This window comes from Anguilla anguilla, chromosome 9 (genome assembly GCF_013347855.1).
Source record: "Anguilla anguilla isolate fAngAng1 chromosome 9, fAngAng1.pri, whole genome shotgun sequence".
Taxonomy (NCBI): Eukaryota; Metazoa; Chordata; class Actinopteri; order Anguilliformes; family Anguillidae; genus Anguilla; species Anguilla anguilla.
This window is the reverse complement of record NC_049209.1, coordinates 21,622,865-21,643,751: the sequence shown is the minus strand read 5'-3', so window position 1 is coordinate 21,643,751 and position 20,887 is coordinate 21,622,865. Positions and strand designations below refer to the sequence as shown.

At 38.3% G+C, this 20,887-nt stretch overlaps 1 protein-coding gene across 1 annotated transcript in view; it reads right to left on the bottom strand.

Annotated features, from left to right (window-relative positions):
- cadm1a (cell adhesion molecule 1a) overlaps positions 1–3,425 on the bottom strand; it is a 266,838-nt gene extending 263,413 nt beyond the window's left edge. The window contains 1 exon segment of the mRNA XM_035433933.1: positions 3,308–3,425. Coding sequence (XP_035289824.1) covers positions 3,308–3,383 — 76 coding nt within the window. The 5' untranslated portion in view covers positions 3,384–3,425.
- Positions 3,426–20,887: the final 17,462 nt, after the last annotated feature.

The window sequence follows — 20,887 nt, the reverse complement described above, 5'->3', positions numbered from 1 at the left end:
CAAATATTTAACCACTCACTGGTAATTCTCTTCAGTGTGCCTTTAGTCTGATTTTGTAAAACCTGAATAATCTTTAATCGTAAGCTTAATTTACTAAACTGTTGCATTTTAATCCAAAATCAGAATCTATTGTTTTAATACTGTGCATATTATCTTATGTTGCCCTAAAGCCCTTGTTGCAAAAACTGACAATGAACACACAGGAGAAATCAAACTGGCTGTGAGCAACAGCTTATAGTTGCGGTATAACTGCCTATATTTCCAGCTCACAAGCTATTGTCTCTTTGCCTTTTCACTTCTAGGGTACGTCATTTCATCAGCATTTCTGTTGCCCGCTTTCAAAATCACCCTCCTCCCGTCCACAAAATCCCATAGACACTGACATTTTTTGAGGATTTCATTTTATTTAATTTCTACAAGTACAATATGAAAATTTAAATGATTATCCTGTGCTATTTAGCTGCTTAATTAAATAGGGGCTTCTTTTCAACGCAGAAGGGAGCATTGGTCCAACTGCAGAAACAAAACAATATAGCATACATAAGATCATATGTATCCATCATTTTAGATATTTTTTTTGTGTATAAACACAGCTTTCTCTGGTGATACCGAGTTACCGGAATGAAGAAGCAATCTTGATACACTCGTTCCAAAAAAAAAAAAAAAAAAAAAGGACAGCGCTCCGTGTTTCCGAATCAGGGACGCTTGAAGAGTGAGCCGACTGTGAGCATTCTGGAATAGTTGAATAATTTGATTGCTGTTTGTTGCGAGATGAGGTCAGCAACCATCTTAGATGCCAATGTCTAACAGTCAACAAATACAAAGTCATGAAGCAGTTCTTGAGTTGGATAGTTATTTTTCCTCATATAGTGCCCACATCAATCCAAAATCCAGCAATACTGATCAGTTTCTAGGATTTGGGTACTCGTAAAGTATCGAGGTGCCTGACTATATTCTAGCTTTACATGAAATCAATACTATTTGTAGATCGTGAAAAGTTAAAGAATCCAGACCGGCTCCCACCTCGTGCGGAAATTGATTGATCTTCCCATGGCGTCGATTCTCGCTACTATTTCAGTCAGATTCACACTGAAAAGAAGCACTTGGCGCAAACAGTTTGCTACGCTACCGAATAACTGACTACTGCCAAGCTGTTAGCCAAGACAAGCACTGCTGGCTCTCCGGTAGAACGAAGCTGTTCATTCAAACCCCACCCCTTCGTTCCCGCATCCAAATGACACAAAAATGCTGTAATACTGCTGCAAAGCACAAAAAATCCAAGACATGTAAACAAATATCTGACAAAGCAATTGCCGATTCCCGATAGGGCACACAATACAGTGTGAAGTAGTAAGTATGAAAACGCTGCCGCAAGCAGTGTTGCTTATCTGGTTAGATAATTTAGCTTGCTAACGAGATTATTCAACACAATGCATGCATCGTAGCAAGCTTATATGATAATGCATCAGAACCTGTTGATATCTAATGGCAAACTTCGTTTTAACCTAAACTACCTCCATCATAAAACGCAAGACCGTTCAATCCAAGTCAGCGTCCATCTGTGTAGTGACGCCGGGATAAAAAGATATAAAAACGCGAGAAGACAACATACAGTATAGTTTGCTAGCACTATGCAAACGGTTGGTCACGATAAAATGCCATGCCACGGCATTGCGCTTCCATCCCCCTGAAAACAGCAAATACTGCCCTCTTCGTCCCTCAACCCGCTACTTTTTCTCCTCAATGGGGCTTCACAGAAGGCAAAGTCGATCCACCGAATCTTGCATCGCCTCATGCTCTCCTACATAACAGCAAATACCGAAATGTCTGACAAGGGACACGACAGTATCCACATTATTAACGTTATACGGCGTTCTTGTTTTAGGACCGGGTTTTTTTTTTTTTTTTTTTTTTTTTTTTTTTTTTAAGTGTTTAAAGCGAACTTAACACAGATGGCTAGATAATACCCCTTTAACGAAACAAACGTTATTTACTAAACTAATTTACTATACAGCAAGGTACAGTCTTATGGGTTTTACTTGTTTCCCCCACTTCATTTCGGCTAACAAAATTAAACAAACGATTCGGCTACTACTAGCTATAAAAGAATGAGACCCTCTTCGTAAAATTCCCCTAACGTTAGTATGCACATGTATTGAGCTGGTGTCATGCGAGTTTATCACAATCTAATGCCATGATGCATAAATGAAATTTAAGAGAATGAGCAGCATTGCGGAGTGAGAATGTAACATTAGCTAGGTGAATACGCAAACAGCAAGGAAGTTCCCCGCTTCGTTTCCTATACAAGTAGTCAGCGACAACCATAGCGCAAAACACCTCGCCAAATGAAGCGCGCACATTTTATTCAACTATTCAGTGCTTACATTATTTATTAGTAATATTGGTAGCTAACGAGCTATCTACAAGCTAATCCAGAGTAGCAGCAGGCAGACCAGCATGATGGATAAATGAATGAGAAACTATTGCGTTAGGTAACTGGACATCCAGCCATCACGCAAGCCGCCACAGACTAACCGACGCTTTTCATCACCATATTAATACTGTAATCGTGACAGTTGGTTCTTTTTGTTAGCGATGAAACAAAGGCTGAAAATGCTAGCTCATGTTCGCTAGCAACTACAAACGCCCCGAGTTGGCCAGTTCTCTCAAGAGCGTCACCATCACTCACCGAGTTAACGTTAGCCTATGAATCCACGCAATTTAAGTGTAGTCGTAGAACGGTGTAGTTAGAGATCAGCTAGTTACCCCTAAAAGTAGAACATTGAACTTTTCCTCATTTTCATAGCCATCACATAGTTGTGCTTACTTAAGACCACGGTTTTAAAAACTAGAAATGTAGCTCATTGGCAAAAGATAATCTATCAGTCAATGTACGGCTAACAAGCTAGACTGCTTGCCGCAGCAGTGCTGGTTCTAAGATTTGTTCATGAATGACTGTAGCTAGCTAGGCGGGTAGCTCACGAGCTAGCCTGTAAGATCTACACGAAGTTGCCACTGCCCTCCTTATGAACGAAAGTCATAAACATATTTTATTTCAGGGATCCCCTTCGTCGATTAAAGAGCTCATTCGGAACTGATCCAAATTCCGAGCAATGATGGATTTAAAAGACGGCGATGTATGAAGATTATCGGTTTGTTTAAGTTAATTTGTTTGGCTCAATCGCATCCGCTGAAGCAAGTGCATCCAATTTAAGACCTCCACTTCTGATTCTATTTATTGGCCATAAATATCCAACGAAAAATAAGCGAAATTCGGAAGTGTTGTACAATAAAATCTCGATTTTACCTTTTAGAAGAAAAGCTGCCGAAATCACGAATAAAAAGAGAGATGTAGAGAGAGATCCGCTCCCCATGCTGGCCATGTTGGACACCTGCTTCTGTCTGGTGGTAGCTGTTCACCTAGCAGCAACGGGCACACGATAATGAGATGCAGGAGGGGGAGGGCACAATGCTAATATGATAGGCAAAAGAAGGCGTTGCTGTGAGTTGGAGTACATTACCGCCATGTCCGAAGCGAGCGGAGCTCGTTTTAACGCTTACAATGTTTGTTCGGTCTGCAGAGATTGAAAAGTTTCACGATTTTCTCCAGTTTGCACGAAACTAATCCTTGTTCACTTTGCTTGTTAAATAATGAAAATATTTTATTATTCTTAAAATGTGTTTCGTAATAAGTAAAAGATGCATACATAGCTAAATGCATTGTGTAGGCCTACATTTAAACTCCTATATGTACCTGTTCTTTTGCTGCACAGTGCCTAAGGGATAGCTAGAAGTGATTGATTTAATAATTAAACTTTTAGGGGTACACTTTAGTCATTGCTGAATGAGCTAGCTTAAAGTGTGGACAGTCCGGAAATGTAAATAGACGCAGACACGTACGGCATACATCTAATCTTTACAATATGTTTAAATAACTATTAAGCTTAAAACATGAAGCAAACAGTTTTCAGCGCACTATTATCTTCTCTGACAGAACCCAGGGATTTTATATATAAACTTTAAATTGACACCATACGAAGCTATTTCAATCATAACCGGCACTCGTGCAAATTAACAATACAGTAGGTGAAAAAGGTAAGGTAGGTGCATAGCCAAAAGTTAAAGAGCACCCCCTGTGTTACTGACTAGTTACTGCATGTTCTTCCAAAATTTGTTCTCTCAAGTGGAGCAGTTCATATTCTACATGTGTCAAGAGAAGCATTCATGACTGAAAATTCTCGAATATATCAGTCAGAATTTAACTGGCTGAGAGGTGTTCGATTCACTGTCGTAATTACTGATTATTAGACCACTGTAAATTATTGTAGTTGTCACCTCCTTAAATCTTGAATTAAGTGATTGAGTTAATTCTTGAAAATAATGTGTATTCAGATACCAGCTGACCACTCGGAAAAAGAAAAGTTTTGAAATGGATTCTGTCTCATCTGTGGACACTCAGTATTGACCTTGGGTGGACACCCCCCCCCCCCCCCCCCCATCCCCTTCCCCCAACCCACCCCATCCAGAGGGCTTAGCTGTTATGTGAAAATGAAGATCGTTCATGAATTTCAAATAAATTGGTATGTAGAAATGATATATATGTGCATTGTGATTTACATTTGACACTCAAGTTTGTACAATAGAATGCTACATGCAGTAATATTTCAACCCTCAAACAGCCTAGCCTGGTTCACACTCCCCTGCGGGTATCTAAGGTATATATGATTGACATAGACATAGTAAAATGGCATTGGATTTGAAGGCAGAAGGAAAGAGATCAGAGGTTTTGGTACTCTAGTGGGATGCATGTGGGGCAAGAAAGCTTGTGGTTTTGTGCTTTAAGATTGCACCACAGGGACTCTGGTGCGGAGATTGACGCCTTCACCGAGGAGCCGATTAGCCACTCTCTACAATGCAGACAAGCCTGTTTTAGGAACATGGCAGTTAAGTGTTTCGGACACAGTTGGTCAATTTCCTTCATAGGGTCCGACAAAAACCATATAATGACAGGCATTTTCAAAAGAAACTGAAATGCCTTTAAAAAAACAAGCATATGATCACTATGCAGAGACTTAGCACTTAATTTGAAGTTTATGTGGTTGTGTGCCATAGGGTAGAAAGTGGCAAAAACAAGGAAAGAAAACTAAGTCTTAAATAGATTTATTTCCAAAAAAGGAAATGTATCCCCAAACATCAGCAGTTTCTTTACATCCTAAAGTGTCTGACTCAGCACAGCATAGTCTATGTATGTAAATGTAAAAAGAACATTGATCTACAGTATTGTCATATAATCTGTAAATATTTTTATGTTTCTGGCTGCGGTTTGCTTATTGTATCATGTATCATTTCTATTGAGCAAATACACATCAGCCTCTGCTCTTAGTTTCTCTAAAATTGTCTTTATTAAGTAAACGGTTTCTTATTGTGGTTAGTGAACACAAAATGGCTTCTTACCCTCCCCTCAGGCATGCCTTGTGGCATGACTATCTGTAGTGAACAAAGCTGTAGATATGTCTTGCCAAGATGCACAGCAGATAGCTTGGGCAGAATATGAATGAAGAGTTTTTAGTCTTATCTATTATTAAAATTATTTCTATTTTAAAAAATTGAATCCATTGCGAGACTGAATCAATCAGCGACACACTTATACTTTAAGGGGCAAGGTTACATCAAAACCTTCTTCAGAAGCCTCTTTGTTTTCAGGCTGTGACAATGTCTCTGTCACTTTGGCTTCCTTATGCTGGAATTAGCACTGAATTATTTGTATTATTAATGTATGTCAGAACTGACTAATGTAACTGACAGCTAGAGGATGTAAAAGTTAAGAGTGGGCAGGGATTTATTCACAATTTGACTCTTATTATAACACTGCAAATATATTACTTGAACCAGACATCAATACTAAGTTAGGTTTCTACAGGGGGTTTCAAGATTAGGCCAGGCAGGCACACCATTTTTGTAACTGTGGCAAAACCACAGATCATTTACTATTGCCTAGTCTTGGTGGGACAAAATCTTGTATTTAAAGCAAATAATCTATCATGTGTTTATGGGATATTAAACACTGAATGGACCATGTAGACATAGAGACAAAATGCTTATATTAATAGTGGCAAAAATCATAAAGTTCAATTCAGAGGAGTAGCCTAATATTGATTTTACTTTAAAGAGAGGGTAAAATGCAAATCTTGCACATTTACTTGTAATCAATAAGTAATCCAGCCAAAAAATTGGATAAATATGGAATAATGTATTAAGTAGTGCTCTTAACAACAGTTTTGTGCATAAGAACATAAGAATATAGAATGATGAGAACACCTAGCCCAACTAGGTTTGGCATTTATCAGACACATCTTGGGGAAAAATGATACATTCCATTGCCATGTCTTCATTTCATAAAACAGGCTTTAATTCCTACACAGACCACCAGAGGCTGAGAAATAAGAAAAAACAGTCAGAAACATAGGCCAAGCTTTGGGTTTACCAAAATCAACTGTTTGGAACATCCTTAAGAAAAAAGAGAACACTGGTGAGCTCCAAAATTGCAGAGAGTCTAGTAGGCTAAGGAAGTTCTCTGCCAAAGAATTCTCCCCATAATGAAGAAAAAAACCCCTAACAGTTGTCCAGCGGATCAGAAACACTATTCAGGAGGCAGGTCAAGATGTGTCAGTGCCTAATGTCCACAGAAGACTTCATGGACAGAACTACAGAGGCTACACTGCAAGATGCAAACCACTAGACAGCCACAAAAACTGGATGGCCAGATTACAGTTTGCTAAGAAGCACCTAAAATAGCCTGCAGAGTTCTGGAAAAAGGTCTTGTGGCCAGATGAGACTAGGATTCACTTGTATCAGGGTGACGGCAAGAGCAAAATGGGGAGGCCAAAAGGAACTGCCCAAGATCCAAAGCACACCCCCTCATCTGTGAAACATGGTGGTGGGGGGCGCTAAGGTTTGGGTATGTATAGCTGCCACAGCAGATACTGGCTCAGTTGTCTTCATTGATGATGCAACTGCTGATAGCAGCAGCAGAATTAATTCTGAAGTGTACAGAAGCATTTTATTTCAAGTTCATCCTAGCTCAAGTTCTACCAAATGCCTCCAAGTTGGCATTTCATCCGACAGCAAGACAATTATCCCGAACATACCGCTAAAGCAGCAAAGGAGTTTTTTTAAGGCTAAAAATGGGAAAATTATTGACTAGCTATGTCATTCAACCAATCTGAATCTAAATTAACATGTTTTTCATAAGCTTAAGTGAAAACTTCAGGCAACTAGCCCCCAAAACAAGCAGGATCTGAAGATGGCTGCAGAGCATCACCAGAGAAAATACTCATTACCTGGTGATGTCTGTGGGTCACACACTTCAAGCAGTCATGCAAACGATATTCAATGAAGTACTAAACATGACTACTTTCATGTATATAATATTGTATGTCCCAAACATTATGATGCCCTGAAATGGGGGGTACTATGAATAAGAAGTACTATAATGTCTATGTGGTGAAACCAAAGTGTATAAAAACTATTCACGTGTGGTAAAAGTGCACATTCTCTGCTTTTATTTAAGGTCGAGAATGTGCACTTTAACCACACGTGAATAGTTTCATTACAATTCTAAAACTGTGGAGTACAGAGCCAAACACTCTGTTCCCCTTTTAAAATTCTGAAAACAAAACATTTCTGATCTGAAGCTGTCTTGGCTGTGATGTCTATACAATTATTTCAGTGAGTGGTAAGTGTTAGAATAGCATTTTGCTCTGCAGAAATACACTTGAAAGTTTTTAAATAATTGCATTTAGACAAGATTGTAACTTTTTCTAACAGTGAACAGCTTGTCTTCCTTTGAAGGAAAATAACACATTCTCTGTAATAAATGCTTTTTCATTCTTTTTCTAATGAGAATTTAAGGGTGGATTTTTGACATGAATTCATTTACTGTTGACAAGAGCCTAAGAATTATGTAATTTACTGTGCTCTTTTTTCTGAAATTACATTCATGATAGTTTGGTTACCGAGTTATAAAAATAAAAAAGGTTTTTATGCTTGTGCTGTAGAAACAGAAAGGTATCTATTATTAAAATGTATCTATTATTAAAACTGTGACATAGGTTCACAAATGGCATTCCATCCATAAGCATTAAGACATAGATTCCAGAGAAACCACTTGCCCTGTCTAGAATTTGTCAATCTCTCCAAGTCAAAATGGTGACTGGGGACTGCTCATCAATATAATTATGTTGACTTTATAATGTAAATTAATTGGATGCATTCGCAAATTGACTACCAGTTGAAGCCTGCATTGTAAATTGCTGAGGTAATCCAGGTAGCTGTACCCTTGTGTGGCTCATTATGCAAATTTGCTGTGAAGGCTCACAGGGTAAGTGCTCTGATTTTCTGGAGATGAAGAGGAATTAAATAGAAGTTTATACATGCCTCAAATTCCAATTATGGACCTCAAGGCCTACAGTATGTAAAAGCATGACTTGCTTTCATAAATCCAGCCTGAATTCACCTCTGATATGCAGCCTTCTTTTGAATGCAGCATATGAAAATGTTGACAGGCTGAAAAACGGGGAGACAATTATGCCACATACCTCAGATTCAGCCAATAAGAAAGAGCACATACTTCCATGTCATATATCAGGATAACAAAACTCCTCCAGCTTATTCACACAGTAATAGTGGTTAATATAAAATAGATAATGAACAATCTTGCTGAAAAAGATTTAAAGCCAGCCAATTCAGACTGCAGATCACAACATGAATAAATTGATCGTTGAATCAAAGAGGTAGTTATGTGTTTTTGGAGTTTTCAGATTTTCTCCCCAGTTTCAAACACACAAAATCAAATGTTGGCCTGTCTGATCTCTGCCATGGTCATCAATTCAGGAAGGTGCACACTAGCTTGCATAGGTTCTAAAAGTATTTTATATTGTAATCTACAAGACGAGCTGCACAGTGGCTCATGCAGATGGCATAGCTGGCTGAGACCAATCGCAGGCCTCATCAACCAGAGAAATTCCTATTGAGTGATCAGATGGGGGATACTCTGCCAATGGAAACTCTCTCTCTCTCTGGGCAATACTGTGGTCAATTACACTTCACTACACAGGACTTATGACCACAGTCAGTGCTTACACAATCAGATCTGTATCATAGGATGCAATGCAGCACTATTTTTTAAAACATGTTTAACATGTTAAATATATATAGTGTATTGGTGGTAGCAAGGTGCATTGCCTTTTAATTCTTGAGGCACTAGCCTGTATAGACTTAATTTGTCATCAGTGGCATGGACACAGTAACATATTGAGGCAGGGAATTGATGAATCCGTGATGGTCATCAGGACACAGCACATGCATACTGCATGATATCATAGTTCCCAGTATACTGTTCAGAACTGGTGGAATGCACTTTTGCTTCATTATTAAAAGTGAACCACTTAATGGTTAGATTAATCAACTAATGGCAAGAGATTAATCGACTGACAGCCCTAATGAAAAGGTTACCCCAGGATCAATTAAATTTCTTCCAATATAGACATCTAACACATTAACATTTAGCTTAGCTGAGTGCAGTCAATACACAAGAAGCTATGATGTTCAGTAAACTAAAGGAGCATATGGCTACTCTTGCCTTTATACGCAAGGATACCCTGCTGCTTATCATTATTAATTAATACAATACACATTTATTATAATATAACTTATGTGAATGTCTTTCCAGTGTCAGAATAGTCAAGCTACACATGACAGTTGTAACAAACAAAACATACTCACTAAATTACTATACATTAAATAATTTTACAACACTATTTTATCGTATATACACATTGCACAGACAGAAGACAAATACACTAAAAACGAATACATAGCCTTGGGCAAAAGCCTTAACTGTGACATTTGTTTCACTTTCTCTCCACTCAGGTTTGGTGAATATGAGCAGGAAAAAACACGATCAGTTTAAACAAACTAAAAACTGCTACTAGATTAAAGGGACTCTCCAGGCAGATAAGGACTCAGATGATACAATATAACCTTTAACCTAAATGGTAATGTTGAGAAATCTCATTCTAATAGAACACAAGCTCCCTGTAGCTTGTTGGATCAACATTTTTCTTCTGGAAAGTAACCATAAGAGCTCTTCAGTTAATGAAATCTCTCTGTTATTTATTGATTTGCTTCAAGGTCTTTGTTCTTGTCTGCAAATAAGGGGGTTATTTGATTAGGGGCAGGCACCATACATATGAGTGTATTGTCCCTTGCTGCAAAATGCAGGACAGCCCTCAAATCATCTGTTTCCAGTGAAGATTTCCAGCTTGCTGTGTTGAGTTTGATAAATAGTAATAATTCAAAAATGGAGATTATGTTTCCTGCAGTCCTGAGCAGTATATTGATTTCTCTGCATGTTTATTTCTCGAAAGCATGGAAGAGGCAGATAGTGTTAGCTTCCTTTTGATGTTATCCTTTTGAATACATTGTGTTCTTTTGTAGATAGAGTTACCACTGGTTGGACTGTAAAAATGGCACAATCCATTATTATTGTGGTTATTGTATTGTTGTTGTCGCAGGACCAGGGAGTTAGAAGCCCAGAGAACTGTACAGTGAAGTCATAATGCTACAGGATAGCAGAGTGAGGTCACAGACACTATCTCTTCCCCTCTCCTGTGCTGTATTGCTATTTTTCTATATGTATATTGACTCGTTTTGTAATCACTTACCCTGAACAAGAAAAGACCAAGGTCCAAATTTACTTTAACTTCAAAGGAACTTTGTAACTAATTTCAACAAGTGTTATCGTGTCTCACCTCCATAGCATTAGATGAGTACTGACATTAGCTACAATTTGTAAGTAACGAACAAACATATTACTTATTTAAAGACTATTGACTGAGTAGGCTCAAAGGTAATGACAAAACACATTGCACATTGCAGGTTGATGGGCTTAGCAGTTTTGGGTACTGCTAAATGCAGTACCCAAAACGAAATTTTAGGACTGATTTCATGAAAACTACTTTGTCTGATTTTTAATGACCCCCCCCCCCCACACACACACACACCCCCACTCACCCATGCCCACACCTCCCCACACACCCATCTCCCCCCCCACTCACCTTCACAGAGACATTCTTTGAGAGCTAGGCATTGCAAATTGGCAATTTTTTCCCCTGAAGTTTACATTACCACAGTAAATAAAAAGCGACCTTTGGAGTGTCTGAACTACAGTATTGATGTATACGAGCAGAGCTGCTTTGCTCTATGAAATCAGACAGCGTTAATGCCAATGTACTAGGCAGGCTATTTTCAGGGAGTCTATCCCCATAAACCTCTCAGTCGATGTTATACCTGTGGATTGCAACTTGGGCAGGAAATTCGCCTTTGATGGAATTATCCATGGTAGAGTGTTAGTTCCACTCTTCACTTACTGAATACAACAAAAACAAAAACAGTAATACGCTTGTTTTGATGAAAGCTTTCCTTGTTAATAATCCACTCAATGCATTGGAGGCCTATTGCAGTGGGAGCGAGGAAACAAAATAGGTCAGCCAAAGGCAGGGGAATCAGGGTCTTCTCCATCCAGACACACAACATCATAAATCACATCTCTGCCTAGGAACCTGCATGAAGTATGTCGTAGCTCTCAATATATGGTACTAGCCAAAATGTTTAAAAAGTCCTATAATTGTGTATTCTGCATGTATTTAAAATTTAACAGTTAAAAAAAATACTTCCTCTAATTCAACAAATACACCGTAATATATTTGGACAACATTAATGTAAGTTCAGGCACTGTTCTAGAGTGTGGATGAGCCCTACATTCTAATATTGAATCAACACTGTGCCAGGGCTGGCTGTGGTTGGCAATGCCACAGGGGAGGTAATTGGTCATCTTGTGAGGGAAGGATTTAAGCTGGTAGGGCATCCATGTCTCATTGTGCACACCCCCTCCCAGTACCCACTGTTTGTCTGCTTATAATCTGTATACTCCAACTCAATACCTATGTAACTGGCGGACTGCAGACTGAAAAGAAGAAGCTGGTTGATATAAATGTTTCAGAGGAGGAGAATGAATGAGTGTTTAAGCTCCTGAACTGACAGTGGTTTGCAGCGATCAGCATAAACACAAAAGCAAAATTTGGAGGAATTTGGGGCATTTTGTTTCTCTTAAAAAGGCAGTAATTTATTATCTTCTCTGCATCTACTGCATTAAAATGCATTCTTCATTGGATTTTATATTACAATACAAATGACTTGGGTGAAACATGGGTGAAACATAAGTAAAATGTGTACAAAAAATGTACAGTCGAAGGCAGATGTGTACAATATCTTTTCACAGAATAATGTTTGAATTGCTTTGCAATGATTGTAAGAAGATAATGATGTCACTGAGATGTGGTTACGTCCTTTCACACATGTAGTCCAAAGAGTACAAATCATTTCTCTAAGGCATCACTCCAGCATGGACACCAGCCCACTTGGGTAATTTGCGCAGAATGTTGTATTACAGTCCTTACTGAGTGTTTGATGGTCCTTTGATTGGCCAAAGAAATGCACTTTTCTTGCACTTATGCTCCCAGCAAACAGCTACTTCAGATGATCGTGACTTTGAGCCTGAACTCCATTCGCTGAGCTTTGCTTGTTTGCGCTCGTGTTTTTTTCTGTTATCCGCTTCACGTTTTTCGCCTCCAGCATGTTGGAGGCCGTCTTGCATGTGCTTCCGCTGCTCTTTTTTTATTGCCCTGGGTGTTCTGTTAGACAAAAGCGGAGTGACTGAGACAGTTTCACCCCCCCCCCCCCCCACCCTTGTGACGTGTGACTTGGGTTTAATTGCCTCTCGCAATCTTCCTACTGCTGTTCTATCACATTCTCAGGCCTATTAGCGAATGCATATTTCATAGCTCCAGCCTTGTATTCATCCAGTGAATACTGCCACTAATTTGCTGTTTTCAATCTTTGATTATGCTTGCAAATTTGAAAGTGCCCCCCTCCAGTCAGCTTGCCTCTTTGGGTACCGGGCTTCATTAGTTTTCTTTTTTGACTCGCATTATTTTTTAGCTGCTGTCATTTTGCTGTTGTATTTAATAAACCAGCTGGGCTAAGCTTATCTGAAGTATTGAATCTGGTTCAAAAATCTCGCTTAAACCTAAAAGATTTGGCTGTATTACAACTATTCTAACATTCTTGTGAAAAGTGCATCAGTTTCAAGACAATCCTCTCAAAAGTGGTCTCCCAAATGGGTGACTGTGGCAAAATGCCAGAGGGTACCAGGTGGTGATTTGAGATGGGTAACACACACACACGCACACACACACACACAGGGGTGGCTTTTTCAGGGGTGAGCAAACAACAAAACTATGTTCCAAAATAGGACACAGAATAATAGCAAAACATTTATTTGAAAAAGTCCATGGACAAAGAATAGGTTTTAGGAAAGCTGTTGTCATCTCATTTCACTTGTACTTGTATTCACATGTAATTGGCACAAACTGTGGCTTTATAAACATGCCTGAAGAAGGCAAGGAGAAACAGTCTGACAACCAGTGAGTATCGCTTGCTCACTGCTATCTTTGATTCTGAAGACCTTCCAGAATTTTGCAGACCTCAAAAAATTTCAAAGAACAGTCAAAGTAGGTGTGCATCCTTTTCAGCTTAGTTTGTCATGGAGAAAGCCCATGATGTTTTTTCAGAATAAAGGTATTAGGATATAGCGAAAGATTAAGTTTGCCTTTTTTGTACACTGTAACATCCTTTTGATTTAGCCTCTGGAATGGTCTCATTGTGTCCCTCTTCCTCCATTTACAGGGATCCCAAGGTAAATAGGGGCTAAAAGCAAACCAGGTGGTTGAAGCTTAAGTTACAGTGTGTAGTTTGTGCACCAATCAAATGCTTAGTCAGACACCAGATTTTGACTGAAGGCTCTGTCCCCCAGGCTCTCTTTTGTCATTTCCTTAAATTTTCGTTACCATTTTCGGGATTTGAGGATCAAAAAAATAGACTTTTGGAGTAATTAATAGTGTTTTCCTAATAACGTCATAATAACTTATGACATCTGGACATTTGTTTTTATATGAAAAAAGAACACTTTTCAGCCATTTTTAATAATCTGAAAATTCTTTGTGTAATTTCAAAAAGCGTATTACTAACGACTAAGTGGTTAGCGACCCGTCGCACAATTGCATCATACACACGGCCAGATTTCCAGCTACCATTCACACCAGTAAGCAGTTTGCTGTGACCTGTTAGTGTAATAAATTATACGTTTTTTTTGTTTTGTACAGTTATATATATTGCTGAAAATGTCTATGTTGTTTTTAATGTTGCTGTTCTGATTCATAATTTCCTTAAGTTATTTGAGTACTTTCTTTAAATTTCTTTTCTAATGGTAGCTTTGACCAGCTTGAATAGCCTGCAGGCTAGCTGTGACATAAATAACGTTCACAGCAGTGTTAGCTTGAATCGGAATTCAGTGGATCCAGGGCCATTTAAGAGAGAAATGTGTCAGGATAAAAACGTCAAAGTTTTAAACACCACTTTAAATCACAGACTGTGACACGGATGGTTATTTGAAATCCCCATTAATTTTCCCCATTGAGAAATTGTGCTTTGATCTGGAAATCCATATATGGTTAAAGGTTTTTGAGGTCCGTTAGCTTAACGCCAATGAATGGGCAGGTTCTGAACCAGCTTCTGGCCCAAAAGGAATTGGCCTCCATTGACTCCCCACAAACCTTCTCTTCTGCCTAAAGTGCCATTCCTGTCCTGGAGGGAAATTGGCTTCCCCAACATTGCCTCTGGCTTGTTCACTTGGGAGATCAAATGATTCATTGCCAAAGGGCTTTTGACATAGATTTGATTCTTACTGGATCCAGCTGGGCTAATTAAACCTCAATGATTTTGCTTTAAAGCTGCCTGCACAATACTAGCTCAGACTGACTGTAGCTTGACGTAATCAAGCCCACCAACTATCCATCAAGTTATAATTGCATTATTTTTTTTTAAAAACCACAGGTCTGGAATTTTACAAAAATTATGCCTTCCAAAATGACTCCTACCCTAGACAAAGATGAGCAAAGAAGGCTGTATAAAATAAACAATAGAGGTAATGAGCTATATTGTATGCTCAGAAAATGGGGAAATGGTACACTGTAAAAAATGTCAAGGTGGCCCTAATAGTAATGAGTAACCTGGCTGTCTTAAAATCTTGCGTTAGGCAAACAGATCTTCAGTTCTTCATACTGCATGAACTGTATGAATAAATCAAACCACACATTTTCAATCAGATTCAAGTCTGGAGATGGAAATGGCCATTACAAAACAATACATTTGTCAGTTAATCATTTCTGGTTGAGCTTTGTTGTTTTTAAAGTTTGCTTGGGATCACTGCCTTGCTCAAGGATTTATTTTTTTTTGGCAAAGTGTGAGGGTCCCCCGAGTTGTTGGGAGGATCCCTGATTTTTGGCCTAAATTAGTTGATGCTGACTTGGGTTCATGATTCCAATGGACTTTATAAGAACCCAAGGGCAAGCAGATACAAAACAACCTTATAACATCATGATGACGTCCTAGTCAATGTAACGGTCCTTCTTCCAACACCAAACCCGGCACAGCTGTGTCTGAATTTTGATTAAGTTATATTTTAAGGGGCATAATAAAAATGTGGTCCGTACATTGGAATAGCACAGTGCTCCTCTCTAAAAAGCTTTATTTAGTATGGACTACAGTATGGCTGGGCTTTCCAGGTAATTCATAATTTGACCCCTGTGGTGGTGCTGCCTTGGTCAGTCTACAGAAAGTCTCTGTTGTTTCCAGGAATGAAGACAGAGTATGTTTGCTACAGCCTGAAAACAAGCTGCGCTTTGAATAATCAAAACATCTTAGTATTTTCAATCGGAATATGTGCCCAATGTAATTTAATGATGCATACCTAAACAAAAATTGTGATCTGGTTGTAATTTACTTGCAAACACAGTCAAGGCCCCTAATGAGTTCTAAGCATGAATTTTAAATATTGTTTAAATATCACAAAACAATGATGTCAGCTTGGATTTACTTATTATTTTCTGGTGCTCTATTAGAATGTACAAAATGCACTTACAGTACTTATGATATGTATTGTTTAGTTTAATTATTATGACAGTTTTTTTGATCTTGGTGGAGCAACAGCTGTACAGTGATGCTTCGTACATCCCCCCCCCCCCCCCCCCCCGCCCCCCCCTTCCGGTCAGGTTTTAGGGTTACACAATTGTTTGCACTAATTCCAATTTGGCACAGCCAGGACCACCACACAGGATATCACTCAAATCTTGTCTTTAACTCAATAATGTGATTAACTGAACAGCCTGGAATGGAATACAAATGAATGGCAAATGCATTTTAAATAATGGAATGGATTTCAAATGACACCTCTGAAAATGTAGAGTAGCATAGGTATAACCTCAAGATCACAACATTTAGATTTTAAAGAAGAACAAAAAAAAAAATCCACAAAAATATGATTCTGTCAGCTGACAAGTAGGTTCAGCCACACCAGATTGCATGCTGATATGTCAGTTTCTTCTGTGCTTATGTCAAATATGCTGTAGAAATATGAGTTCTATTTTTTTGACAGCAGCTGGCAGATGATTTTAGAGCAAGTCATACAAAAGCCTACAAAAGCCTAATCCCCTTCAGATCAGTTATTCCTGGTTTTACACAATGGTAACCCAGAAATGAGTCAAATAAGAGCAGCAGACAAGTCTGCAAATCAGTGCAGTTTTCTGATCCTGATTACCAAATAGTGTAGTCATTCTTGTTTGCATGTAACAGGTTGAATCTGTTGGAGAAGTGAGAATTTGTTGAAAATACAACGATTTCCGAATCCATCAGTTTTATCACCCTCATTTAATGTTCGACACTCTGAATGCAGAGCACAAGGGCATCAACAGTTAAAACTCCTTACTTATCCAACATGTGAAAGATTTAATTAAATTAAATTATTCAATTAGAAGCAGGCAGCATTTATACAGTCAAACAGAGCAGGTTGCTCAATAACAATGGAATATGGCATGGACTATGAAGTTTTCCATATCAAATAATATTGTCTCTGAATGGCAAAAATCTAAAAACCAGATATCCAAAAAACCTTAGGACACGTGTTTCATTACTTTATCTTGTATTTCCTGTGCTTTATAGCTAAGATAGGGTTGTCTTCCTAAAAGCACAATAAAGTATACCTTATCTGTAATACAACAAGTCTTAAATCCTGATCACATAATATGTCCTAGACTAGTTAAGGGCCAGTATTCTGAGATTGCTAAATAGTTTATTAAAATAAAAACTAATGTAACCTGTTGTAGTCTGTATTCCCGGTCACTTGTCTCCCCAGTACTGTCTCTGTGTCTGTGTTCCCTGAGCTGCTTCACTCCCCTGTACTTGTGTGATTTCACTATTCGGGTGGTTCCGGGTTTTCGTGGTTTCCCCCCTTCTTTCCAGTCTCGCTTTACTTACTTCCTGCTTATTTCTAGTTTTACTAATTTCTACTAATCCCTACTAACGTTTTTTGGATTTCCCTGTTCTGCGTGTGGGTCCTTACACAGAACATCACAGTAACCATTCACTTCCTGTTTTTATTAAAATCTCCACTATTAAAAAATTATTGTAGATAGACAAACAAATTTTCTTAAAACATATCCAGCAATGATTTATTTAGAGTACTTATGATCAAATTATTGTGACTCATCAGTGTAACTCATTGCAGTTATCAACCAGTATTGGTCAGTATTTGTTTATCTATCCTAATACTTTCAATTATATTTTTCAATTATATTTTTACCTTCATAGAAGCAGTCAGCAGTATGAAAATGGCAGTAATTTATCTTGTTTTGCATGTTTAAACAAATTAATTCTACCTTTTTTAATTTCAAAATAAACTCAGAAAAAATCCCTGAGGAAACAAATGTCTGACCCTATAGTCATATTGTGCATGTGTGGATCATAAGAGATAATACTGAACATAACATGAACAGTTAAATAAGAATACATCCTGGAGATTTTTGGTTTGTTGCACTGTATTTTGGTAGAGTACAGGGGCTCATCACTATTTTGTATTTTGACACATCCTTGTATGTGCGTAAGACTCAAAAATATTGTCTATAGCGCATTTAGTTTCTTGTTAAGCCTAATCTTGAACAATTCAACAGCCTGTGCTGCTACTATGTGATCTGGCAAGCTGTTCCATGTATTGGCAACTCTGTGTGAAAAAAATAATGACACAAAGGCCTCTGATTAATCTATTTTTAATATGCTTTTGATCACTTTGTGTTTTTCATCAGAGTACATTTGAGGTACTCAAAGGAACACAAAGTGTGTCCAAAAAATAATGACTGTAATTCCATTTGGCCAAAATGCTTGCATTTGAAATGGAGGGTAATGCATGAATAGGAATCCACAATGATGTGAATTAATCTAAAGAAAAAAGACAAGAAAATATTTCCACATCCAACGAGACATTGCCAATTAGGGTAGAATAAATTTTAATTGCATTAAAATCTGGATAGAAATAAAAGGCAGCACACATTCCTGCAAAAAGAATTCATCAGGATGTTCATCAAAAGCTAATAGCTGAGCATAATTATGAACAATTGTTCAATTAAGGTATAGAACAATATCATGATGATTTTGTTGAATTCATCAATGAATTGACAATTCTCATCTCAATGAACACATCAGGCAATTTCTCAAGCAACTCATCAAAACCATCCATAACTTACCAAGAAGCAGAGAATACATATAACAGATAAAATCAATCTGTCAGATTCACCAGTAAACTCAGGAGATAAAAGGGAATGCATGGAAACGGGTTTGCAATCACTGTCCTATTTTTTCCACAATTTGTGAAAAAATAGACAAATATAATTTAAAATTATTTATTAATTTCATTGTAATCATTTAAGCTGAGGTATTTGATAGCTTCAAATATACTGTATTTGTGTATCCAACACACCAGACTTTTTTGAAAAAAGCTTTCAGTCCTTTCACACCCATACTTTGCTTACTGACCACTGTGATGTTCTCTACTTAAAGTGAGCCTACAGTACATGTCTTTGGTGTTTGTGTTTATAATGGCTTGCTATAGGGTAGTCAGCACAACTTATTCTGACACTATTTGTGAGTGCAAACTTAAATACTCCAAACAATGTCCGGTCTCACTCTATTTACTTTACCTTCCACCATGAACAGTAAATATTGGCACACTGCATAATAATACCTAGTAGCTTTGTACACACCAGCCTGTCAGAGAGAGTTATTGCCCTTTTGACAGTGGGATAAGCAGTGCACTACAATGTGTCGCTTACATGTGTCTTCATTGGCTCACCTTTTTTCCTCTAAATGCAAAGAAGTCAACGCGTCACAAATTTAAGTTAAGGTGTGCAGATTTGGGGAAACAGATCTATCTAAGAAACCCTTATCTACAGGATGAGGTTGACTTCACTGAAGCCCAAGACACTGGGGGTGATGTTGCTCAAAGCTATAATTTGTGATTACTGCTTTCCTGGGCTAACAGTTCTTCTTCATGGCCCCAGTGAGGCTCCGGTCTCAGACTCCAAGGCAGTTTAAATGCAGGCCTATTCGAACTGATAAACAGTTGCAGTTGAGTGTTGGGGAAACTGCCAGAGGAGAAAGGTAAATTAACTTAAATATGAAGGTGGTGGGAGGGAGGACAGCTTACTTCAGCGGCAGACAGTTCTGGAAACAAACATTGTTCCTCTTGTGTTTGGACTCTTTGTGAGATTATGAACACACTGCCAGTCCTGGCATAATAGATTTAAAGGGTTATTGAGCTGACAAGTCAAGCATTTTCTGGCTGCAGCCCTTCAGGAAGAAACAGGGATTTTTCTGCATCATAGTTATAATGACGAAACTGTTTTTCTACATTGTTGTCAAATGGTTTATTAAAAAAAACCTTCTCAGGAAGGAAATACATAATGTGCTTTATATATGTGTGTGATAATGTTTGAAACTTGTTCTTTTTAAAAATTTGGCTCCATACTCAATTTTTGATTTGTAATCAAACCATTCACATGTTGTTAAAGGGAAATTCTCAGCTTTTATTTCAGGCTATTTCTGTACACTTGGTTTAAAGGATATTTTTATACACTTGTGGAAATTACATTTTATATATAGCCCCCATTTCAGGGAACCATGATGTTTGAGACATATACCTGTATGTGCTATGTAAATGAAAGTAGTGATGTTTAATATTTTGTCGTGTGTCCTTTTCATGCAATGACTGCTTGAAATCTGTGACCCATAGGCATCACCATATTCTGAGTATCTTCTCTGAGTATCTAGTGATGCTCTGCTAGGCCCGTACTGCAGACATTTTCAACTCCTGCTTGTTTTGGGGGCTAGTTGCTTCAAGTCTTCTCTTCAGCATATGAAACGCATGTTCAGCTGGATTCAGAGCAGAGGACTGAGTTGGCCTGTCAAGAGTATTTCCAGGTCTGGCTTTGAACAACTCCTTTGTTGCTTTAGCTGTATGTTTTGGATCATTGTCTTGCTGTAGGATGATGCACCATCCAATGGGTTTGGAAGCATTTGGACATGAGCAGATAAGATCCTCCTGTACACTTCAGAATTCATTCTGCTGCTGCAATCAGCAGTTACATCATCATTGAAGACAACTGAGCCAATGATCTGTGACAGCCATACATGTCCAAACCATAACACCCCTACCACCATGTTTCATTGATGAGTGGTGGGTGGGTGCTTGGGATCTTGGGCAGTTGTTTTTAACCTCCACACACTGCACTTGTCATCACTTTGATACAAGTGAATCTTGGTCTCATCTGTCCACAAGACCATTTTCCAGAACTCTGCAGGTTCTTTTAAGTGTTTCTTTGCA